At 42.5% G+C, this 25,262-nt stretch overlaps 1 protein-coding gene across 1 annotated transcript; it reads left to right on the forward strand.

The window, feature by feature from the left end:
- Nucleotides 1–11,167: 11,167 nt before the first annotated feature.
- Nucleotides 11,168–21,763, forward strand: LOC148074037 (myosin heavy chain, fast skeletal muscle-like). Its single transcript, XM_087797403.1, has 38 exons — nt 11,168–11,322; nt 11,399–11,555; nt 11,632–11,659; nt 11,734–11,845; nt 11,917–12,009; nt 12,088–12,151; nt 12,225–12,323; nt 12,676–12,779; nt 12,846–12,984; nt 13,080–13,198; nt 13,293–13,442; nt 13,526–13,696; nt 13,778–14,081; nt 14,182–14,249; nt 14,358–14,445; nt 14,524–14,641; nt 14,714–14,837; nt 14,913–15,049; nt 16,046–16,301; nt 16,390–16,632; nt 16,705–16,881; nt 16,967–17,112; nt 17,199–17,289; nt 17,376–17,765; nt 17,848–17,974; nt 18,062–18,180; nt 18,250–18,446; nt 18,566–18,749; nt 18,825–18,990; nt 19,074–19,198; nt 19,513–19,821; nt 19,890–20,093; nt 20,168–20,293; nt 20,376–20,546; nt 20,612–20,716; nt 20,793–20,888; nt 21,519–21,650; nt 21,743–21,763. The coding sequence occupies exons 1-38, from the start codon at nt 11,212–11,214 to the stop codon at nt 21,761–21,763; spliced, it is 5,571 nt and encodes a 1,856-aa protein (XP_087653529.1). The 5' UTR covers nt 11,168–11,211.
- Nucleotides 21,764–25,262: the final 3,499 nt, after the last annotated feature.

A 25,262-nucleotide genomic window follows, 5' to 3' on the forward strand; every position in this document is an offset into this window, starting at 1 on the left:
CAAAAACGTATCCACAATAGAAAACAAGTACACACTCGGACGGAGGCAGGGGCGCGGCTGGCCGACAACTATGTCAGGAGACAAAATACTCTGGTGGATTCTGGTATGGAAAGAACCCGCCAAGAAATCAGCCGAAGACCGTGCACACCTGCCTGTTCCTGTCACCGAAAGAAAACAAAAACAAGGGCATCACATGGTCAACATGACATAAGTAAGTAATTTAAACTTGTAGAGCGCTTTTCTAGACCAGTGTCACAAAGCGCTTAAACAATCAATTATGCTCAAAATAAGCACCACAGTAGTTTCAAACATTGAATGGTATCTCCCTAATTCGGACTGTTTTTTGGAAACCATTTAGGTAAGCAGCATGTTCATAATAAGTTAACATAAATAAGAAAAGCCAATAGTGATGTCTATGTCTCATGTAGCCATGTTCTTACCTGAGTCAAAAACAAGGCCTAACACAGTTAAAGCAACAGTGAGAGACAGGTGAGTGAGAAAGGTAAAGGGGGCGAGGGGCAGGTGAGTGAGAAAAGAGGAGTTGGTGAGCAACAGGTGAGTGAGACAGGTAAAGGGGGCGAGGGGCAGGTGAGTGAGAAAAGAGGAGTTGGTGAGCAACAGGTTAGTGAGACAGGTAAAGGGGGCGAGGGGGCAGGTGAGTTAGAAAGGAGGAGTTGGTGAGCAACAGGTGAGTGAGACAGGTAAAGGGGGCGAGGGGGCAGGTGAGTTAGAAAGGAGGAGTTGGTGAGCAACAGGTGAGTGAGACAGGTAAAGGGGGCGAGGGACAGATGAGTGAGAAAAGATGAGTTGGTGAGCAACAGGTGAGTGAGACAGGTAAAGGGGGCGAGGGGGCAGGTGAGTTAGAAAGGAGGAGTTGGTGAGCAACAGGTGAGTGAGACAGGTAAAGGGGGCGAGGGGCAGGTGAGTGAGAAAAGAGGAGTTGGTGAGCAACAGGTTAGTGAAACAGGTAAAGGGGGCGAGGGGGCAGGTGAGTTAGAAAGGAGGAGTTGGTGAGCAACAGGTGAGTGAGACAGGTAAAGGGGGCGAGGGGGCAGGTGAGTTAGAAAGGGGGAGTTGGTGAGCAACAGGTGAGTGAGACAGGTAAAGGGGGCGAGGGGCAGGTGAGTGAGAAAAGATGAGTTGGTGAGCAACAGGTGAGTGAGACAGGTAAAGGGGGCGAGGGGCAGGTGAGTGAGAAAAGAGGAGTTGGTTAGCAACAGGTTAGTGAGACAGGTAAAGGGGGCAAGGGGCAGGTGAGTGAGAAAAGAGGAGTTGGTGAGCAACAGGTGAGTGAGACAGGTAAAGGGGGCGAGGGGCAGGTGAGTGAGAAAAGAGGAGTTGGTGAGCAACAGGTTAGTGAGACAGGTAAAGGGGGCAAGGGGCAGGTGAGTGAGAAAAGATGAGTTGGTGAGCAACAGGTGAGTGAGACAGGTAAAGGGGGCGAGGGGCAGGTGAGTGAGAAAGGAGGAGTTGGTGAGCAACAGGTGAGTGAGACAGATAAAGGGGGCGAGGGGCAGGTGAGTGAGACATTCAAGGTAAGACAGGAGGAAGTGAGTGAGATTGACGAACATGTGAAAATTAGAGACACTAATTGAACAAACTGAGGTAGAAAGTGAAGTAGCAAAGACACAGACAGCTGAAAAGGAGGAGATGGAGCTGGAGTCTGTGAGAGTCATGACATTAAAAAGGACAAAAACAAACACTGCAGCAAAGTCAAAGATAAGTAAAACATCGGATAGATCAATAGTTAAAATAAACAAGAAACCAGTGCAAAGCATGGCAGACTGGTCTGACAGCAGTGATGACGGAGACATTGTGTGTGACAGCAGTGACGTTTCACTCCCTCTCACAGCGAGTCAAGAAAACAAGATATACAGCGCAACTATGTTAAAGAATCTTTTAACTGGAACGAAACCCATGAAAGGTCTTAAACTCTAACGATCATCTTGGCCTGTTGATGTTTCTCTGATTGAGGAGGGTCCTAGCGCCTGTCGTATCACCTGTCGTATCACCTGTCGTATCGTAGTGCAACACCGTGCAGAGTCTCTCTCGCTCCAAGCAGAACAATCTTTTTTTTTTTCTTTTTGTTCGCCTTTTTTCTGGAGCATCCGTGAACATCTACATTTATTTTTGGACCAACATCCTTCGAAGTCGAATCGGGCCGAGGACAAGTTTGGAAAACTTCCCGGTGAGCGCATTCTTCAAACTTTCCCCTCACTATGTCTCCCTCTCCCGCCTCTGTTCTTTCCTGCTCGGTGTGTCAGATGTTTAGTTACGCTTCGACCTCCTTTAGAGATAGCATTAGTTGTGTAAAGTGTAGCCTGTTAGCTAGACTGGAGGTGAAGCTTGTTGAACTAGAGAGCCGGTTGTGCGCTGTCGAAGCTAAACCGCTAGCTAGCCAGTGTCAGGTAGACAGTGCGCAGCCACATAGCCTAGCAGGTAGTCCTCCAGCAATTCCCGAGCAGCCGGGAAACCAGGGTCGGTGGGTGACTGTTCATGGGAGGAATAGTTCCCGGCCAAAGTCAACGGAGCACCACCAACGATGGTAATGGTAATACTACCATTGTAGAGGACAGGAGAATTAAGTGTGGATTGTTGAATATCCGATCCCTGTCTTCAAAAGCTGCACTAATTAATGAACTTATATCAGATAAAACCATTGACTTATTATTCTTAACCGAAACTTGGCTGTCTATAGATGATTACGTATCTTTAAATGAATCAACACCACCCAGCCACACTAACTTTAACGCCCCTCGACGCTCTGGTCGAGGAGGTGGAGTCGCAGCCATCATCAACTCATGTCTGTCAACCTTTACTAGACCACAATGTGATTTCAACTCTTTTGAAAGTATTATACTTAGCGTATCTAATACAACCTTGAGATCAGGTCAGTCACTTCTCTTTGTTGGAGTCTATCGTCCCCCTGGACCTTATTCTGAATTCTTGTCTGAGTTCCCTGAGTTCTTGACCAGCCTGGTGCTTAAATCAGATAAAGTGATTATTGTTGGTGACTTTAACATCCATGTTGATATGGTCCATGATAGCTTAGCTAACAGGTTTAACTCTATCCTGGAGTCATTTGGTTTCTCTCAGTATGTACATGAACCGACTCACTGCTTTAAGCACACATTAGACCTTGTCCTAGCATACGGACTTGAAATTAAAAATGTTATTGTCTCTCCTCAGAATTCAGTTCTTTCCGACCATCAATTAATAACCTTTGACTTTATTTTAAATGAGCCAAGTCTACAGAGCAGGAGCACTCTCAAAAGATGTCTGTCTGAAAGTGTCGTTACCAAGTTTATGGAAATAATTCCCTCTGTGCTCAGTAAAACGCCTAGCCTCAGTGTGTCAAGAAACTCTACCCATAGTCACCCAGACATTGATAACTTTGTGGGCAGTTTTACAGACTCGTTGCACAATACGCTTGACTTAATCGCACCACTAACTAAAAAGACTGTTAACAGAAGTAGTCTTGCTCCCTGGTATACTCAGGAAACACGTAAATTAAAACAGGTTTCTAGACGACTAGAGAAGAAATGGCGTTCATCAAAACATAATGAATTCTACCAGGACTGGCAGGATAAGTTAAAAATATACAAGGCATCTCTTCGGAAAGCCAGAGCCAGCTACTACTCATCACTTATAGAAGCAAATAAGAATAACCCCAAGTTCTTATTCAGTACTGTTGCCAGGCTGACACGGAGCCATCAGTCCATTGAGCAGTCCATCCCTTCTCATCTTAGTAGCAATGACTTTATGAACTTTTTTACTGAAAAAATTGTAACTATTAGAGGAAAGATTCAAGACCTCCTAGATTCATCTAATACAGCCAGTGCAGCCTCACCGGTCACAGACACTATGACTGATACATACTTTGACTCCTTTCTACCAGTGAGTCCTCAACAGCTGTCCCAGGTTGTTTCCTCCTCAAAGTCCACAATATGTCTTCTCGATCCTATTCCCACATGGCTAATTAAAGAACTGTTCCCCTTACTTAGCACTTTCATACTTGACATTATTAACTTGTCAATAACATCCGGCTATGTGCCTCAGATTTTTAAAGTTGCAGTAATTAAACCTCTGCTTAAAAAACCCACTCTCGATCCAGAGGTCCTCACTAACTACAGGCCTATCTCTAATCTAGTATTCATTTCAAAACTTCTGGAGAAAGTGGTAACGAGTCAGCTCTGTGATTATCTCCAGGACAATGATCAATTTGAGGTGTTTCAGTCTGATTTTATGGAACACCCCAGCACAGAGACCGCCCTGGTAAAAGTAAGTAACGACCTACTGATGGCCTCTGATCAGGGCCATGTTTCAGTTCTTGTTCTTCTAGAACTCAGTGCTGCATTTGACACTGTCGACCACCAAATCCTTCTACAGACGCTAGAAAACCATTTAGGCATTCGTGGAACTGCTCTTAACTGGTTTAAATCTTACCTGTCAGATAGAAAGCCCTATGTACATGTCAACCACCTCTAATCGACACACACTAAGGTCAGCTATGGTGTCCCACAAGGTTCTGTTCTTGGTCCAATACTATTCACAATCTATATGCTCCCACTAGGGGACTTGATTAGAAGACACTCTATACATTTTCACTGTTATGCTAATGACACCCAACTTTACTTGTCCATGAAGCCAGATGAAAGAAATCAGCTAACACAATTACAGTCCTGTATCACAGATATCAAGTCATGGATGACCAAAAACTTCCTCCTACTGAACTCGGAAAAGACTGAGGTTTTACTAGTTGGTCCGCAACATCTCAGACAATCATTAACTAATGATCTAGCTTTACAAAATGGACTTGCTCCTGCTACTAGCACCACTGTAAAGAATCTGGGTGTATGCTTTGACGAGGACTTATCATTTAACTCACACATAAAACAAATCTCACGGACTGCTTACTTCCACCTTCGTAACATTTCAAAAATTAGGCACTTCCTTCCTTTAGATGCTGCTGAGAAGCTCATCCATGCTTTTGTTACCTCCAGGCTGGACTATTGTAACTCTCTTCTGTCAGGCTGTTCTAAAAAGTCTCTCAGAACTCTTCAGCTCATTCAGAACTCTGCAGCTCGTGTCCTGACTAAGACTAAGAGGCGCGAACACATTTCCCCTGTACTGTCTTCCCTACATTGGCTTCCTGTAGAATTTAGAATACAATTTAAAATCCTTCTCCTAACCTATAAAGCCTTACATGGTCTAGCACCAACATACATTAAAGATTTAATCCAAACTTACCAACCCTCAAGGACCTTACGATCCCTAAACTCTGATCTACTAGTTATACCACTAATACTGGGGGGGGGGGCCGGGGCTGGGGGGTTGCTGGTCCCGCTGACGGGGTTGGCGGGTGAACCGTTAGGGGTGGGGCTGGGGCTGGCCGGGTGTTCTGGATGACCTTCCGGCCCCGATGGCTTCGCCTGGTCTGTGGTGGGGGGCCTGTCTTGGGGTGGGTGTCTGCTGCAGCGGTGGCTGTGGTCCTCTACCCGCCCTGTGTGGCATGTGCTGTGGTCAGGGAGTTTGTCGCCCTTGGTCCTGGGGGTTTGTGGCCGGGTTGGTCGGTCTTTCGGGGGCTTCCCGGGGGGGGGGGGCCACACTGGGCGGGGCCACATTGGGGGGACGGCGGAGGCATTGGGCGGATCCTGCAAGTGCTGCTGTCCCCCTGGGTGCTGCATGGTGGGTGGGGGCGGGGGCTGGGGATCAGTACTTGTGATGGGCGGGGCCTCTGCGCCTTAGAGACCGTGGACTGCCCATGGAATACTGCTGGCCCCCCAAACTTCCCTCATGACATGGGGGAGGTGGGCTGCGGCTGTTGGGGACGGTCTACAGTTCAAAGATTGGGGGCCGTTCCCGGACGGCTGCAGCCCCATTGCCCCCGCCCTGCCCGCACAACCGTGGCCCCCCTGTGACCCGGGGGACCTGGGCCGGTGCCTGGCCATTGCTCCCCCTGGCTCATGCGGTGGCACTCGACCCGGCTACTGGCCGTGTCCGCAGGGTATTGGGGGGGGCTCCGCCGCCGCTGCTGTGGTGGATCCCTATCTCCTTGACTCGGTCCCCTGCTATGGACTTGGTGGCAGCCTGACGGTCTGGGGGTCTTCCGTGGCCCGGCCTGGCCCCGGGGCTCTATCCCCTGACTGGTTCTTCTGGCTGCCCCTCTGCCCCGGTGCCTGCGCCTGGTGCCTCCCCCTCTCTGCTTCCTCGGTCGTCCTCGCCTGTGCTTGCCCTCTCGCGCCCCCGGTGGTGGTCCGCCTTTTCACTGGTGTTTGGGGTCGGCTCTGGTGGTTATCTCGCCTGCCGGGTCCTGGTCTCCAACGCGTTCCTGCCGCGGCTTGGGCCCCTGTGTCTGGATCTGCTGTGCTAGGTATGTGCCCTCTGGCCTGGCTATTTCAACCTCTCCCCTCTATATATCTTCACCCGTCACCGGAGTCTGTATACCTGTGTATTGTATACATTTGTCCCAAACCCACACCTTTTTATTTCTCTCCCGGAGCCCCAGGGATCCACCTCCAGAGCTGCTGCTGATCCAGGATCTTCACCACGTCATCAGATCCCGAGTTCTCTCCAGCACCCCCATGGACCCTCCTACACTCTCCTCTTTTCTCTCACTATATCCTCCCTCACTCCTCTCCTTATCCATCTGTCTACCCCCCCATCCTTCCTCCCAGCCGGTCAAAGCGGCAGGCCGTCAACAATGAGTCTGGTTCCGCTCGAGGTTTCTGCCTTCTAAAAGGAAGTTTTTCCTCGCCATTGCTCACTGTACAGTGTTTTGTTTCTTGCTCTTTGTTGAATTGCTGGGATCTATTTTTCCTTAATCAACTGTAGTCTTATTTCAACTGTATAGTGTCTTGAGATAACTTTGTTATGATAAGACACTTTAAATAAAATTGAATTGAATTGAATTGAAAATAGAAAACTATTTTCCAGACATAAAACTTTTTTAGTTAATCAGCCAGACCACACATTAATTATAAAAACAACAATGAGTTCACAGACCCAGACAATTACAGAATGAAGAAACTGATATAAAGGTTAAAACGCAAAAATGTCTATTTGGATTTTTACTAAATTATTGTTTTTTAGCACCGTTTTAAACTTCTTACTTTTTAATATGGAGGGTTTTAAAGTGGGAAGTTTAAGTAAAAACGGCACCCGTGATTTAAGAAAGAGGGGTTTTACTTTTGACACTGTGAGGTCCAATCATATCGAGGTATTATTTCTACAAGAGACTCTAACAATGAGACTAACTGGACCAGAGAGTGGGAACGGGAAGTAGTTTTAAGTCACAGAACAAAAATCAGTGGGCTTTTCATTTTCCAATGTTTACTCCAAACTGAAATATACACATCATCCCTGGCAAGTGCCTTTTAGCCAAAGCTGTTTTTAATTATTTTTCTCGTTATTTTTATCAACGTTTATGCTCCAAATAGAGGTGCAAAGAGAAACAAGTTTTTTGAGAAACTGAATTTTTGTGGATCCACAGATGATTTATTCTTAGTTGGTGATTTTAACCCTACTCTTAATAATAATGTTTTTGTCACAGGAACCATACAGAGCGTCCTGCAGGCCGTCATTACTTATCTTCCTCCTCTGCAAGGACTACAAGATCCTCTCCAAAGCCTAGGCTATCCGGCTGAGAAAGGTCCTGGAGGAGGTCATCCACCCGGACCAAACCTACTGTGTTCCCGGCAAGGGTAGACAATGTGTGCCTCATTCGGGATGTTTTGGAGGTCTCCAGTTCATTAGGCACCAACATGGGCTTGATCGCACTAGATCAAGAAAAGACGTTTGACCGCTTTGAACACGGCTACCTGTGGAAAGTCATGGGTTCAGCAAGAATCTCATCGCTAAGATCCAGGTACTGCACAGTGACATTGCGAGTGTGCTGAAACTGAATGGCAGCTTCTGTGCTCCTTTCAGGTGCGTAGAGGTGTTTGGCAGGGCTGCGCTCTGTCAGGCATGCTCAATGTGCTCTCCCTGGAACCCCTTCTTCAGAATAAACGCTCGAGAGTTCATTTTTAAACTCACGTGGAAGAACAACGGTTTTGAATACCTGGGTGTGTTTTTAAGAAATGAAGACTTTGAGAAAAAACTGGGACTGTGCATTAGAAAAGGTGGAATAAAAAAATAAAAAATGGAAATGGATACAAAAAGTAATGTCTTTTAGAGGGAAAACATTGTTTTAAATAACCCTTTGTGAAGAAGAGGGCCAGGACCTAATCCAACTGGCCAGTAGAATCTTTTAAATCTATACAATTTACCTTCTTTTTATCGGGGTGTTTTAAGGGCCAGTGCGCTTTTTAAATGGAGCCACAATCATGTTACTAACTCTATTCACAGTTTTTAGAAACAGCCTCTGTTAAACCAGAAAACCCTTTCACGACGACCAACCCAGCATAGACAAGCAGACTTGGGAACTGGGGCCCACACTGGAGGTCACTTTACAAACCCCCATTAAAAAAAAGAACCGGTGACCTCCATTGGAGGATCTTACTCAGAGCAATGGCAAGTAACTCCTTTTGAGCGCATTGTAAACCCGGGGTTTTTAAACAAGTGTCCATTCTGCAGAGAACACTTTTCATATTTTTTATAAAGTGTGGGAGGCCTGCAGGGATTTTTAATGTTTTAACTGCTGTTTTTAGTCTTTTCAACCTTGTGATCTCTGTCCCAGTTTTTACAGTCGGAGTTAGATACACCGAGAAGCACAAGGAGAGGAGCCAGACTACCGAATTACTTGGTGGAGGACACAAAAATGGCGTTGGCTTTGTCACTTTATCTGAAAAATTGTAAAAACCCTTTGTAAATAAAGTATTAATAAAAGTCAAAAAAGTCCCTCTCTCTCTCTCTCTCTCAACAATTGTAAAGTTCTAAATAATAAAAGGGGGTTTGTCAACACACTAGCAGGGTTTCTCATTGATTTAAAAGTTTCACTTGTTTTTTCCCTTTAATTATTATTTTTTTTCCTTTTAAATAAAAAAACTAAGCTAAACTATAGGAAAACCATCGCTTCTCCTCAATGATGCCAACTATTTTCCCTGCACGCTATCTCTCCCAAACTCGTTGAGAACCTCCTGACCTATAGCTACGCCATGCGGTTCAAAAGCTGTACTGCAGATGACCTGCAGCGGGTGGTACATTAGAGACAAACCCTCACCAATTGTGAAATTTTAATGCTGGCCTAAAAACTATCAATTCGAAGTAAACATTAATTAATAAATAAATAAATTTGATTGACAGTTTATTTTTATATTCACACAACCACACTGTTTGCCACCTCCTATGTTTAGACTTGGATCTATATTGGAACAGCTAATTATATACAACACATAAAGTCTTCTTAAAAACACACAAATGTCTCTCTGTCTTTTTCTTTCCTGCATCATGTCTCAATAGCTACACCCTTCTTTTTGTCCGTCTCCCCCAGAGCCTTCTCTTATATAGTGTTATACAAAAGTGTGTTAGAGATAAAAGGCCTCTGCTTATTTTTGCAATGCAGTATTATTATTACATTACTACACAAAAATGCATATAAAATTACAGAAGTCCCAATAAGTGAAATGGAAATTAATTGGTAGATTCCTGAGATAAGATTCTTACAATAATTATTATTATTGTTTGTTGTCTTTGTCATGTAATGTCATCTGAGAGAACAAAAGCACACACAACAACCCACTGTGATATAGGATAACTTGATATTTTATGTATAATATATTTATTTTAGAAACGGCACTTGTTTTGTCTGTGCATTTATTGTAACATGTTTTTAGCTTTTATTCCAAAAGGTTTGGCGCTTAAAAGTCATTTACCCATTTGGAATGGAAGGATATTCAATGTCAAAGATGCACCCCTAACCAGGGGTCACCTAAATAGTGCATGTGGACACCAAGGTGCACTCAGGGACCTTGAGAAATAAACATAATATCCTACCATTACAACTATATACCATACTTTCATTTGTGAATGGTAAACAGTGAGCTATTAAATAAAAACATTTTCCCTCCACCGTCTATATATATATAGCATTGTCACCATACAGTGAGACAGGAAACTTCCAGATTGAGTGGCAGCACCTGTTAAGGCATGACAGCTGCATTCAAGGTGTCTTTTAAAACAGCTAAACAGCTTGTTAACCCAAATAACAATGTGTGATAATGGGTAAATGTGGAGAAAATGTGCATTAGAAAGTCCTTACTCCCCTCATACACCTCAAATGTAAATATAAACTACATTTTAATCTCTTCAATTATTTACTAATGTGATTTAGACAGCAAGTCTTAATTATTATGTGGAATGTAAAGTGGTCAAAACTGATGTTTCAAGGAAAATGTATTACACATTATAATACAGATCTAATTATAAAGGATTTGAAGTACAATGCAATTCCATGTTTGGCTTCACTGACTGAAACAAGAGAGGAGGGGACTATTCTGTTGTAACACATATGTCACAAGTCATGTCCTATTTGGAAGGTCAGCCCTTCCAAATTTGGTTAGCATGCCATTTTTGGCTTGCCATTGTATATAAGTACTGCTGGGTGCAAGGCACCTAGTGTGAGAGAAGACCTGTATGCTCCTGTCAGTGGTGGTCAAGCTCCAGCATACTTGGTAAGACACTATCAGTTAATTAATGGAAAAACATAGCCGTCTAAGTGATATCGGATCATATGGAAATTATGATGTCAATGTTTCTTCATTTGATTTTCCACTCAGGATTTGGCATTGAAATTCTCACAGAAAAGATCAGGTGAGTGTGATAATCTGAAAACTTAGTAAGAATACATCTTTTATATATTTGAACGAAAGACTATATTGTAAGGCAAATAGAATATCCCATCACTTAAGAAGTTACACTGTAGTGATTGAAAACATTTACAGACACCGACCGCCACCATGAGTACGGACGCGGAGATGGCCCTTTACGGCAAAGCTTCCATCTACCTCCGTAAACCAGAGAAGGAGAGGATTGAGGCTCAGAGTGCACCCTTTGATGCCAAGTCAGCCTGCTACGTGGCTGATGCCAAAGAACTGTACCTGAAAGCCACAATCCTCAAGAAAGACGGAGGCAAAGTCACCGTCAAAGTCCTGGACACACAGGAGGTTGTTATAAATCTATCACAGTATCATCTGGAAATATCAATCTGCTCACATATTGTCAAATGTTCTGTTCCAGGAGAAGACAGTCAAAGAGGATGATGTTTCACCAATGAACCCTCCCAAGTATGACAAAATTGAGGACATGGCCATGATGACCCACCTCAATGAAGCCTCTGTGTTGTATAACCTCAAAGAGCGTTATGCAGCATGGATGATCTACGTAAGACAAATGAAAGCTAACACAAGTGTTGTAACATGAAAAGTAATATTGGTTGTTCATGTCATATCTTCATCAGACCTACTCTGGGCTCTTCTGTGCTACTGTGAACCCCTACAAGTGGCTTCCAGTGTATGACATGGAAGTAGTCAATGCTTACAGAGGCAAGAAGCGTATGGAGGCTCCTCCCCACATCTTCTCTGTCTCTGACAATGCTTATCAGTTCATGCTTTGTGGTAAGTACACGACTCAACCTTCATATTCAGAATATGTTTCCAAAGTCTAACAAGAGTTTTCTCTCTTGATAAACAGATAGGGAGAACCAGTCTGTCTTGATCACGTGAGTGTTACATTTATTGACAGATGTTGTGTAATGAGTTCACGCCTCAAATTCTTATCATTTTCTACACCCAGTGGAGAATCTGGTGCTGGAAAGACTGTCAACACCAAGCGTGTCATCCAGTACTTTGCCACCATCTCAGTTGGAGGCGGAGACAAGAAGAAGGACACAAATCAGAATTTCAAGGTAAAAAAAACAAATCGAAATCACATAGTCCGATAAAGTCTTAATAATTTACCTGTCTTGACTTTTATTAGGGATCACTTGAAGATCAGATCATTGCTGCCAATCCCCTGCTGGAAGCTTATGGTAATGCAAAAACTGTGAGAAATGACAACTCCTCTCGTTTCGTAAGTACAGAACATGTGACGTATAACAAATGTATACAAAGATTAATAGTAGATTAATAGTTGGTTTATTCTAAATAGGGTAAATTCATCAGAATCCACTTCGCCACCAGTGGCAAACTGGCTAGTGCTGATATTGAGACTTGTGAGTAACAGGATCTATATCTATAACCAAACCTAGAGTTAGACAAAAATTAATTGTTGTACAAAACTTCTAGATCTGCTGGAGAAGTCAAGAGTTTCATTCCAGCTTCCAGATGAGAGAGGTTACCACATCTTCTACCAGATGATGACCGCCCACAAACCAGAACTGCTTGGTGAGTGTTAAGCAGAAATTATTTAATCATTTATACCAGTAATGATTATTGGTATATAATCTCAGTTTACAATTAGATGGTGGTATGTCAATGTTGGACTTATGGTGGTGTATTTGTAAGCATTATTGCCTCACAGCAAGAAGGTTTCAGGTTCACTTCCAGATATGGGGGGAGGCAACTTGTTCCACTTTTTGTGGGGAGTTTTTCCTGTTCTCTCTGTGCCGCATGGGTTTACTCTGGACACTCCGGTTTACTCCCACAAACCAAAAACATCAGTGGTTGATTGGGAACTTGGGAAACTAATCTGTAGGTATAAGTGTGTGTGTGACCAATGTTGAAATTTGTCTTGTAGATCTGGCTCTCATCACAACCAACCCCTACGACTTCCCAATGTGCAGTATGGGTCAAATCACTGTAGCCAGCATTGATGACAAAGTTGAGCTTGAGGCCACTGATGTGAGTAGACATTGAATCCCACACAAGAGCCCAAACCCAAATCCTGAACAACAACCACTGAAACAGAACGCCATCGACATCCTGGGCTTCACTGGAGAGGAGAAGTTGAGCATCTACAAAATGACTGGTGCTGTCCTCCATCATGGCAACATGAAGTTCAAGCAGAAGCAGCGTGAGGAGCAGGCTGAGCCTGATGGCACAGAGGGTGAGACTTCTCTAGTATAACTCACAATAAGCAGGATGAATGTGTTCATTGAAAGATAAAGAGGAATAACTTCAACAATCCCTGATACTTTCCAGAGGCTGACAAGGTTGCTTACCTGCTGGGTCTCAACTCTGCTGACATGCTTAAGGCTCTCTGTTATCCCAGAGTAAAGGTCGGCAATGAGTACGTCACCAAGGGTCAGACTGTGCCTCAGGTGGGTGACATTATCTTTTCTTGTGATGGTTTGAGACAATTGAAATTCAACACAATGAATATATCTGATGAACTGAACACTTGTTTCTTACCAGGTGAACAACTCTGTGACTGCCCTGGCTAAGTCCATCTATGAGAGGATGTTCTTGTGGATGGTCGTTCGTATCAACCAGATGTTGGATACCAAAAAAGCAAGACAGTACTTTATTGGTGTGCTGGACATTGCTGGCTTTGAAATCTTTGATGTAAGTTCTTCTAATTCAACACAAGTACATTAAAAGTAGGTAATTAGTAATAAAATAATGTAAAAAATGTCATGTGGAAACAGTTCAACACCTTGGAGCAGCTGTGTATCAACTTCACCAACGAGAAGTTGCAACAGTTCTTCAACCATACTATGTTCGTCCTGGAACAAGAGGAGTACAAAAAGGAGGGTATTATCTGGGAGTTCATTGACTTCGGTATGGACTTGGCTGCCTGCATTGAGCTGATTGAAAAGGTGAGCAGCAAACAAACCACATTAAAGTGTGTTTAACTATATTTATAACATGTTTGATATAAACTTTGCTTTCCTTCTTAGCCCATGGGCATCTTCTCCATCCTTGAAGAGGAGTGCATGTTCCCCAAGGCTACTGACACTTCCTTCAAGAACAAGCTGTATGACCAGCATCTTGGCAAGAACAAAGCATTTGAGAAGCCAAAGCCAGCAAAGGGCAAGGTTGAGGGCCACTTCTCCCTGGTTCACTATGCTGGAACTGTGGACTACAACATCAGTGGCTGGTTGGACAAGAACAAGGATCCACTGAACGACTCTGTTATCCAGCTGTACCAGAAGTCATCTGTTAAACTTCTGGTGTTGTTGTATCCACCTGTAGCTGCTGAGGGTAAGCAACAAATACTCCAAAAAGTTCATGAGAATATACTGCATTGTACAGGACAAGATTATACATTGGAATCAACTACTTGCTTATTTCAACCGGACAGAGTCTGGTGGAAAGAAGGGAGGCAAGAAGAAGGGTGGCTCCATGCAGACTGTATCCTCACAGTTCAGGGTTAGCATGATTTTAATAGATAAAATTGGTAGACATATAATTTAAATTGTACTATTATAAACCATAAAAAACATGCAACTAACAACTGCTATTGAACGCATCCTTCAGGAGAACTTGGGCAAGCTGATGACCAACTTGAGGAGCACTCACCCCCACTTTGTGCGTTGCTTGATCCCCAATGAGTCCAAGACTCCAGGTGAAAAACAGGGTTTTTTACTGCTACTTCCTGATGACAATGTTAGAGACTTACTGACATTGAATCTTCTTTAACTAGGTCTGATGGAGAACTTCCTGGTCATCCACCAGCTTAGGTGCAACGGTGTGCTTGAGGGTATCAGGATCTGCAGGAAAGGTTTCCCCAGCAGAATCCTTTATGCTGACTTCAAGCAGAGGTATCACAATACAACATTTCTAACATTTTACTCTTTTTTAGAAATAATAACTTTTGTTGCTGTCTCATTCAGATACAAGGTTCTGAATGCCAGCGTCATCCCTGATGGTCAGTTCATTGACAACAAGAAAGCTTCTGAGAAGCTGCTCGGTTCAATCGATGTCGACCATGACCAGTACAGATTTGGACACACCAAGGTAGATTTGGATCCAGTGTTGGAGGAGTACATATGACTAACACTTTCAAAAAATGTTTTGTTTATGCAATTTCAGGTCTTCTTCAAAGCTGGTCTGCTGGGTACTCTTGAGGAAATGAGAGATGAAAAACTTGCAGCTCTGGTCACAATGACTCAGGCATTGTGTCGCGGTTTCCTCATGAGGACAGAGTTTGTGAAGATGACAGCAAGGAGGCATGTTTACATTGAAAACTGATTCTGATTCTTTTTTTTTACCTGAGGTTCAGTTACAAGTCAGCCTTTCCCACTTCAACATAACTCTTGTGTCTTCCTTACTCTCTTCTGTCTTCATTTTCCTCATACCTCTAACATTTTATTTCCAACATTTTCCCAGTCTCTTTATATGTCCTAGCCAGCTATCCCATTCTTATTTAGACTCTAAATGTCTCAATAGTTGTTTTTTTTTCTGATATACTTTTGTGTACTTTCATGCCAGGTATCACTCATGTCTTATAAACCCCACCGATACCTCATTGATCTTAATTGATGTACTTTACAATGAATGACTAATCCGAAATACTTGTGCCTCCTTTCCGGTTAACTTCATGTCCTTAGATCCTCCCTCTCATTTGTCCTGTTTAAGTAAAAAAAATTGATTTTTTTTTTGATTGTTTATCCCACACACTCACACCTCCACCTAACCAACTTTCACTTTCACCCCCCTTTTAGCCCGATTACAAATGACATTGTCCTTAACATTGTCCCCATAATGGTTGAGACCCCGCCATGTTTACCCTTTTTAGTCGCTGCTAAGCATTTACACAAGTCAACTGGCTTCTTATGACTAGGCAAACTGCCTTCCCATTTTAGATACCATTCAAGGCTGCCTTCACGTTCTACTTGCTGTTTCCCTAATCTACATGATCACCCATCTCACCTCTATTTGGTCTCCTCTTTCTATTATTTTCTCTATTTATTTGATCATTATCATGTTTGTTCCATATTTTTCTCACACTCCTGTTATTTGTTAACCTAACATGCATGCAACATTTTCCCCTGCTTACATACATCTTTGTGTTCATATGTTGTAAGCATCAGCGTCAGAGCCTCGTATACTTTTCTCTCTGCCCTTCAGTCACTTGTTACTCCTGTCTTTCTTGCTTGCTTACACTTCCCTGCACATCATGGTTCTAAAACAAAGTCTCCTTGTGATGTGATTTTAACTTATAGAGATGCCATCTACACTATCCAGTACAATGTCCGTTCCTTCATGAATGTCAAACACTGGCCATGGATGAAAGTGTACTACAAGATCAAACCTCTGCTGAAGACTGCTGAAACTGAAAAGGAATTGCAACAAATGAAGGAGAACTATGAGAAGATGACATCTGACTTGGCAACTGCCCTTTCAAAGAAGAAGGAGCTGGAGGAGAAGATGGTGTCTCTTCTGCAGGAGAAGAATGATCTGTCATTGCAAGTAGCATCAGTGAGTACAACATCAACTGACATCACTGCTGGAAATGTGAAAGTTGACTGAAAATCTCAACAATCTTACCTGAATTATTGATACACAGGAAACAGAGAATCTGTCCGATGCTGAGGAGAGGTGTGAGGGTCTTATCAAGAGTAAGATTCAGCTGGAGGCCAAACTCAAGGAGACTACTGAAAGACTAGAAGATGAAGAGGAAATCAATGCTGAACTTACAGCTAAAAAGAGAAAGCTGGAGGATGAATGCTCTGAGCTCAAGAAGGACATTGATGACCTGGAGCTCACCCTGGCCAAGGTGGAGAAGGAGAAGCACGCCACTGAGAACAAGGTTTGTAAATATTTGAGTTGATCGTGATACCTCCCGATACAAGACAACTTAAAGTATTTTTTCCCACTTTAGGTGAAGAACCTGACTGAGGAGATGGCTTCTCAGGATGAGAGCATTGCTAAGCTTACCAAGGAGAAGAAAGCTCTCCAAGAGGCTCATCAGCAGACACTTGATGACCTGCAGGCAGAGGAAGACAAAGTCAACACTCTGACCAAGGCCAAGACGAAGCTTGAGCAACAAGTGGATGATGTATGATCAAAGGCGAAATCATTTAACATGTTATTTATACACTGTTCAACGATATTTACGATTGTCCACTACTGTTGTTATACAGCTTGAGGGTTCTCTGGAACAAGAGAAGAAGCTTCGTATGGACCTGGAGAGGGCAAAGAGGAAGCTGGAGGGTGACCTGAAACTGGCTCAGGAATCCATTATGGATCTTGAGAACGACAAGCAGCAGTCTGACGAGAAAATCAAAAAGTACAATTTGAATAATATTTTAAATATCTACTGACTGTTCTTAATGGAATATAATATTTATACTTTGCACTTGTTTACTTTTACAGGAAGGACTTTGAAATCAGCCAGCTGCTCAGCAAGATTGAAGATGAACAGTCATTGGGTGCTCAGCTTCAGAAGAAGATTAAGGAGCTACAGGTTGGTGATGAATAATAATGATTTTGTTTGCCCACACTCACATTAAAAGCTTTGATTTAGTTCACTAAATATAATTTTCTGAACAGGCACGTATTGAGGAGCTGGAAGAGGAGATTGAGGCTGAGCGTGCTGCTCGTGCAAAGGTTGAGAAGCAGAGAGCTGATCTCTCCAGGGAACTTGAAGAGATCAGTGAGAGGCTGGAGGAGGCTGGAGGTGCCACTTCTGCTCAGATTGAGATGAACAAGAAACGCGAGGCTGAGTTCCAGAAGCTGCGTCGTGACCTTGAGGAGTCTACCCTTCAGCATGAAGCCACTGCTGCCGCTCTGCGCAAGAAGCAGGCTGACAGCGTAGCTGAACTGGGAGAGCAGATTGACAACCTGCAGAGAGTGAAGCAGAAGCTTGAGAAGGAAAAGAGTGAATTCAAGATGGAGATTGATGACCTCTCTAGCAACATGGAGGCTGTCGCCAAAGCAAAGGTCAATCTTGGTTTCGGATTTAGTACATTACCAAAGAGCAAGAATGAACCTTGTGCTGATCTATAACATTCTTCCATTATAGGGTAATCTTGAAAAGATGTGCCGCACACTTGAGGACCAAGTTAGTGAACTGAAGACCAAGAATGACGAGAACGTCCGTCAGCTTAATGACCTAAATGCACAGAAAGCTCGCTTGCTGACTGAAAATGGTAAATTCACTGATTGTGCCACATCATTCCAAGAACACAGCCAAAATGTTTATTTGCTATTGATGTACAAATAATATATTTCACAAGGTGAGTTTGGCCGCCAAGTTGAAGAGAAGGAAGCTCTTGTTTCACAGCTGACCAGAGGAAAGCAGGCATACACTCAGCAAATTGAGGAGCTCAAGAGACAGATTGAAGAGGAAGTGAAGGTAAGAAATCCCAACCGTTTACAACACTTTTTTAGAGCTGACGTCACTAAATTTCAATTTTTTGTTTAGGCCAAGAATGCTCTTGCCCATGGACTTCAATCTGCCCGCCATGACTGTGATCTGCTGAGGGAGCAGTTTGAGGAGGAGCAGGAGGCCAAGGCTGAGCTGCAGCGTGGAATGTCAAAGGCCAACAGTGAGGTGGCTCAGTGGAGAACCAAGTATGAAACTGATGCCATCCAGCGTACTGAGGAGCTTGAGGAGTCCAAGTGAGTTTTGTTTGAACTGATGGTTTTTCACAAGCTGTCCATGAAATAATCATGGTCCACTTTTAATGAGGTGTTTGGCTTACTGACAAATACTTTCTTCAAATACTTTAATATAACAGGAAGAAGCTGGCACAGCGTCTCCAGGAGGCAGAGGAGCAGATCGAGGCTGTGAATTCTAAGTGTGCATCTCTGGAGAAAACCAAGCAGAGACTCCAGAGTGAGGTGGAGGACCTCATGATTGATGTGGAGAGGGCAAACGGACTTGCTGCCAACCTGGACAAGAAGCAGAGGAACTTTGACAAGGTACAGTATAGTGATAAATAAATTGAGCAAATATGACGTTGTGTTTGAGTCTAATGGTAATGTACTGTTAACCAGGTGCTGGCAGAGTGGAAACAAAAGTTTGAGGAGGGTCAGGCAGAACTTGAGGGAGCCCAGAAGGAGGCCCGTTCTCTTGGCACTGAGCTGTTCAAGATGAAGAACTCCTATGAAGAGGCTCTTGATCAGCTTGAGACCATGAAGCGTGAAAACAAGAACCTGCAGCGTAAGTCATCATAACTTTTAGTAACTAGTTTGTGTGAGGACAGAATTATGATACATTCATGTATTGTGTACTTGATCCTACAGAGGAGATCTCAGATCTGACTGAACAGATTGGTGAGACTGGCAAAAGCATCCATGAGCTGGAGAAGTCCAAGAAGCAGGTTGAAACTGAGAAGACAGAGATCCAGACAGCTCTTGAAGAGGCTGAGGTAAGAAACAATGACCTATATAAGAGTTTTTAAAACACAGGTGCCAAACCGTCTAGAGAAAGGGATGGGATGGTGCAGGTTTTGGATCCAACCAGTCGAGCACATATAGTTCAATCAATCTGGTGTCAAAAGACTGTAAATATCAGATTGTCTGTCAGCTGTTGCTTGATTAAGCTAACACCTAAATAGTTATCCCATGTGTGCTTGACTGGTTGGAACAGCAACCTGCACAATCTCCTGTCTTTGGAATGGTTTGACACCCCTGTTTTAAAACATAAGACAGAATGAGCTAAAACCTATGTTTTAATCATAAGGGAACTCTGGAACATGAGGAATCCAAGATCCTCCGTGTCCAGCTGGAGCTTAACCAGATCAAGGGAGAGGTTGACAGGAAGCTTGCAGAGAAGGATGAGGAGATGGAGCAGATCAAGAGGAACAGCCAGAGGGTGATTGACTCCATGCAGAGCACTTTGGATTCTGAGGTCAGGAGCAGAAATGATGCCCTGAGAATCAAGAAGAAGATGGAGGGTGACCTGAATGAAATGGAGGTTCAGCTAAGCCATGCAAATCGTCAGGCTGCTGAGTCCCAGAAGCAGCTGAGGAATGTCCAGGCACAGCTCAAGGTATAGAATCACCCAGTACTGCACAGAGCTGAATCTTTTGATACTAATGTATTCCTGTTCCGGAATAGGACGCTCAACTGCACCTGGATGATGCCATCAGAGCCCAGGAAGACTTCAAGGAACAAGCTGCCATGGTGGACCGCAGGAACGGTCTGATGGTGGCAGAAATTGAGGAACTTAGAGTTGCCCTGGAACAGACAGAGAGAGGCCGTAAGGTTGCTGAGCAGGAGCTGATTGATGCCAGTGAGCGTGTTGGACTTCTGCACTCTCAGGTGAGCACATTTAGACTTTTCTCAATCAAAAGCATATCATAACTTTCAATTTTAACCCTTCTGGATTTCTTCAGAACACAAGCCTCCTGAATGCCAAGAAGAAGCTTGAGACTGACCTTGTCCAGATTCAGAGTGAGGTTGATGACACCGTTCAAGAAGCCAGAAATGCAGAGGAGAAGGCCAAGAAAGCCATCACTGATGTAATTATACAATGCATTACTGTTGTATTGAGACAAGCTTACTCTGTCAATTCATCATTTTTTTAAATAAAATATTTTTCAGGCTGCGATGATGGCTGAGGAGCTGAAGAAGGAACAAGACACCAGTTCTCACTTGGAGAGGATGAAGAAGAACCTGGAGGTTGCTGTTAAGGATCTGCAGCATCGCCTGGATGAGGCTGAGAATCTGGCCATGAAGGGTGGCAAGAAGCAGCTCCAGAAACTTGAATCAAGGGTAAATTGATTTTATATTAGGACTATGAAAATCATCAACTTTTTAAATATTTTCTTTTGATAAAGGTGCGTGAGCTGGAGACAGAGGTGGAGGGAGAGCAGAGACGTGGAGCTGATGCTGTTAAGGGTGTCCGCAAATATGAGAGGAGAGTAAAGGAGCTCACCTACCAGGTACATCCCACACCATGTCATATCTACCCAGTTCGAATAAAAACATTTGTATTAATTACGTTATTTTAAACTTCAGACGGAAGAGGACAAGAAGAATGTCAACAGGCTGCAGGATCTGGTTGACAAGCTGCAGCTTAAGGTCAAGGCCTACAAGAGGCAGTCAGAGGAAGCTGTGAGTCGGTCACGTTTTTATTAACTTTCGAGTTTGAATGTCAAGATGATACTCTTAATAACACACACAGCTTCTTCTCAATTTTTTATTATAAAATAAAAATTAATTTTGCATTTTTGTAGCGTCTTTTACAGTCATTTCATTATTTCAGACATGTAAGGGTTGTCGAGTTGATCATCTTGAGCACAGACAATTCAAATGTTTTAAATAAAGTGAGACTATAGAGCCGGATTCGCCAACCTGGTGCCTGTGGTAGCCTTTTGGCCTGTAACTGTTTCTTTCGTTTCTTGTTGCCCTGTTGGTATAATTTCGAAGAATCTATAATTTGATAGGAATAATGAGGTTATAGAAATATAATTTATCATCTATAATAATATATATTAAGTTATTTCAAAAGTGGGTACCACACTGATGGTAGCCCTCCGTGTCACACGGTAACCTTGGAGTAGCTAGCCGTTGCAAATAGGTTGGTGACCCCTGAAGCTAATTCAGAAACAATATCTCTTTCATACATACTGTTTATCACAGTGAAAATGTATGTTTCTACTGGCATCTTTTGACAGAAACAAAATTGAAATGTAAGCTAAACTCATTGGAATAATCTTTTCTTTATTATTTACCTTATTTCAGGAGGAGCAGGCCAACACTCATCTTTCCAAGTGCAGGAAGATCCAGCATGAGCTTGAGGAAGCTGAAGAACGTGCTGACATTGCAGAGTCTCAGGTCAACAAACTGAGAGCCAAGAGCCGTGATTCTGGCAAGGTAAAACTTGTGTGAATAAAAATATTGTACAAAGAAAACGTGTAGTTGAAAAAAAACATACATTTTATGTTTGTTTTTTATTTTCTTTGCAGGGAAAAGAAGCAGCTGAGTGAAGTGAATATTCCTGTTTCCATTCACTAAACCCTATAAAATAAAAATGAATTTAATGAGATGCTGAGTTGTTTTTGCGTCCTCAAAAATGTGTTTATGACATACATTTGCAAAATATTATTTTCAAAGAGTATAAATATGTGTAAAGACCGAGTCAACAAATAACGAAAGGTAACAGGTTTTTTTTGTGTTTTTTTAAGAAGAAAATACTACATCTATGTTGTATTCCATTGGACTGCTATATAAGTATACGTAGCTAAAAGTGTCTTTAAAAAGACTATTACAGTTAAATTTCAAAATATATAATTTGAAACACAAGGAAACTTTGTCTAACTGGAGTTAGGGGTTAGCTTTAGGGTTGGATTGAGCTTCAAGGTTATGGTTAGAGTGAAGATTCATGTAATAGATGGGGTAAGATTTAAGGTTAGGGTTTTGGCTAGGGTTGGGGTTTAAGATGAGGGTTGTATAAGAGTTGGACAAAGGTTAAGGATTGCAGTTTTGTTTGGCTTTAGGGTTGGGGTCATTGTTACGTTTAGATATAGGGTTAGTTTTAGGGTAAGGTTAAGGTTAAGGTTAAGGTTACTGTTTGGGTTAAGCTAAAGGAAAAGTCTAAGGTCAGGGCAAGGGGTCAGCAACCTTTACCACACAGGGAACACTTTGGATCCATTTTGAGCAGAAAACACTGGGGCTCACAATATCCTCTTAATTGGTTCGTTCACAAATCTTTCTCTTGGTGAATGGCAAGTGAGAGGTAAAACGGTCAAAACATGAGTCCGTTCCGGTTGCTCCAACACGCCGTCACTTCCGGTTCTTATGCTTCGCTTTGTGGAGAAAAATGGTCAAGCCAGAGAGTCACGGGTCTTTTATTCGCCGCTTCAAGTCAAACAAAATACAAACTTTACGATCGATCGGACGCACTTTCTTCTGGCAACTTTAAAGTTCAATAGCCCCGGGAGAAACGGTCTCGAGCTGGAAAAACATTTATATCATGTACCTACACACGCTATATGTATAACCAAAGGTATAATCATCTGTCTGCAATATTAATATTTTTTAAACGGTGACACAAGGTTTGGCCCTATTCAGAAATGGTCGTTCATCATGTTTCTCAGTAGTCCAGTCCATCAGCATTATCCAACACGTCCTCACACCCGAGACGTCATACCGTCCGACGGCGTGCAATTCCCCCCAGGCGTCACTAGGGTGACATTATAGGGGGGACAAAAACGTCGGTTTTAGCCTACCCGGGTCACCCAGTAATATATAGAGCAATCCCCGACGTCTGATTCAAACAACCCGGGTAACATTTGACGCGTCACCCAACTATTCGTTGCCATGGTAACGGAACGTGATGTAACACTGTTGTCATTTGGCTACCGAAATTCTAAAACTATGAAGCGCACTTGAAATGTTTAATGTCAACAGTGCGATTCTATCCCTGATTGTGCTTAACGACCTCGAACCACTTTGAGGTCATACACGACGACCATAAATCTGTAAAAAATGCTTCATTTGTATTTTTTGAAGCTTTGATTGTTCACGCATCGCGGAAGTCAAGAGGCTCACGCGGAGTAATACATGCTTAAAAGGTCCTGTAAAAGTGACTATATTGTATATTTTTAGGTGTTTCAACTCCACAATGTTGACATTGTTTTATGAATGAGTAAAGGAGCTTGATCCTCTTTATAACCGGGTGCGCTTTTCTATGAAAATAGAACCTTTCATTGTGATTGCGTTTATGGATATATGTTTTCTTTTTATTTAGCTGCGATCATGATCGTCTACGTGACGTTTGTCACGTAATCGCGATCCTGCAGAGGTGACGTCACACACGCTAATAAAAAGTAGTTTTGGAAAAATACACTTTGACAAAGTAATGATCCAGTTCCTAATAAATGTTCCTTGTTTATTTAACTTGAAAAATCCGCATTTAACCTGTATTTGACCTTAATTTTTTACACAGCTCAGAAGTAGAATCTGATCATGCACGGAATGTAGACCCGTCACACCACAGGAAACTTATATAAATATTGTGCATGTTTAAAAATGTTTAAAAGCGTGATGGAATACAATTGTAGATAAACAATTTCCCGAAGGAGACCTCCTGAGGGATCAATAAAGTTTTACCTTACCTTACCTTAGATGTGATTGTATAAAGACCGAGTTCAGTTCTATAGTTTCAGCGTCAGGTAAAAAGTTTTCAAACTTCAAACAAACATGCAATTTCCTCCAAACCCCCGGAAGTTGACGTCACTTGTTGTTACTCGTCTCAGAATAAGCGTTTTTGTCCTCAAGTTTGTGCAGTAACTTGACGGAACCAGGTGCACGTCACTCGTCTATTGAGGTAAGATATAATTATTGCTTTAAGACTCAGGAATAATGTTTCATTGCGTGTAATGTAACTTTCTGTGGTGCGTTAACACGAGAGCTAGTTCGCTAAAATTTGGCTTTTTTAATTATAATGCGACTCACACACGTATTTTGTTTGTTATTTTGAAAGGACGAAAATATATTTATATTCTTATAAAAAGGTTGCTATATTGGTAGGTCATGGTAGGCGATTTATTTTATTAATATTCAAGATATTAATAACATATTTAACGTATTTAAGTATATAAGTATAAGTTTATTTTAACCCTTTTGGATGGGGGATTTGATCCGTTGTTGTTTTCTTTAAATGAAAGAATATATATAAAGTAATAATGAAAAGTATTTTAAATTCCAGCATAAAGAGGTAAACCAGATGGAAACACCATAAAACAATGGATGAAGGAAACATGGAGAGCTTTTCTCTGAATGATCAAGTATACGTGCTTGTATTTATTTAGTTATTATATTTAAAAGGGAGCACTAGTATGTTTTCGTTTCGTTTTGACATGGAAGTGACCTGCAAGAACTGCCCAGAACTCCAGACCTGCTTGACATGAAACCTTTCTCTCTGTGGTTCCTGACAAATGATTTCAAATGTGAAGTAAGTGAGTAAGTAATATTTGTAACATAGTGAACACAAACTTGTAAACCTACAGCACATCCCATCATGGAAATAATCTAAAATGCAATTCTATGTTCTTTTCTAGGTGAGATAGAGTGCTGCATATCAGGTGCTGGACTAACAATCGGAGGTTGTAGAGGTCACACATGTCAAAAGCAGGTGAGATGGTTACATCATACACACTTAGGTCATTAAAATAGTCATGTTTGGTAATAATGATAAATACATTTCTGTGGCAGGACGCACTGACAAGGTTTTCTGGCTTCTGTTGTTGGAAACACTTGGTCGTGCCCGTCAAGGTGGTAGGTACCATACTGAAGAATCTTTTTCAATAGATTTTACACTTCAAATGATCGGAATCATACGACTTCATTAATACAATGTTTTCCAGGTTCTGTTGACTTTCGGACAAAGAGGATTCGACGTTGTTATGGCAGTAAGGAGATGGCAGGAAGTTAAAGATTCTTGAGAAAGAGATGAACCAAGACTGGAAGTGGTGGAAGTATTCC

Source organism: Callionymus lyra, chromosome 8 (assembly GCF_982586985.1).
Source record: "Callionymus lyra chromosome 8, fCalLyr1.hap1.1, whole genome shotgun sequence".
Lineage (NCBI taxonomy): Eukaryota > Metazoa > Chordata > Actinopteri > Syngnathiformes > Callionymidae > Callionymus > Callionymus lyra.

Excerpts from the sequence above, each read along its gene's own strand:
- LOC148074037 (XM_087797403.1), top strand. The coding sequence starts at position 11,212 with ATGAACCCTCCCAAGTATGACAAAATTGAGGACATGGCCATGATGACC. Across the intron at positions 20,094-20,167 it reads TTGGACTTCTGCACTCTCAG|AACACAAGCCTCCTGAATGC; the intron begins GTGAGCACATTT and ends GGATTTCTTCAG. Across the intron at positions 20,547-20,611 it reads TCCAGAAACTTGAATCAAGG|GTGCGTGAGCTGGAGACAGA; the intron begins GTAAATTGATTT and ends CTTTTGATAAAG.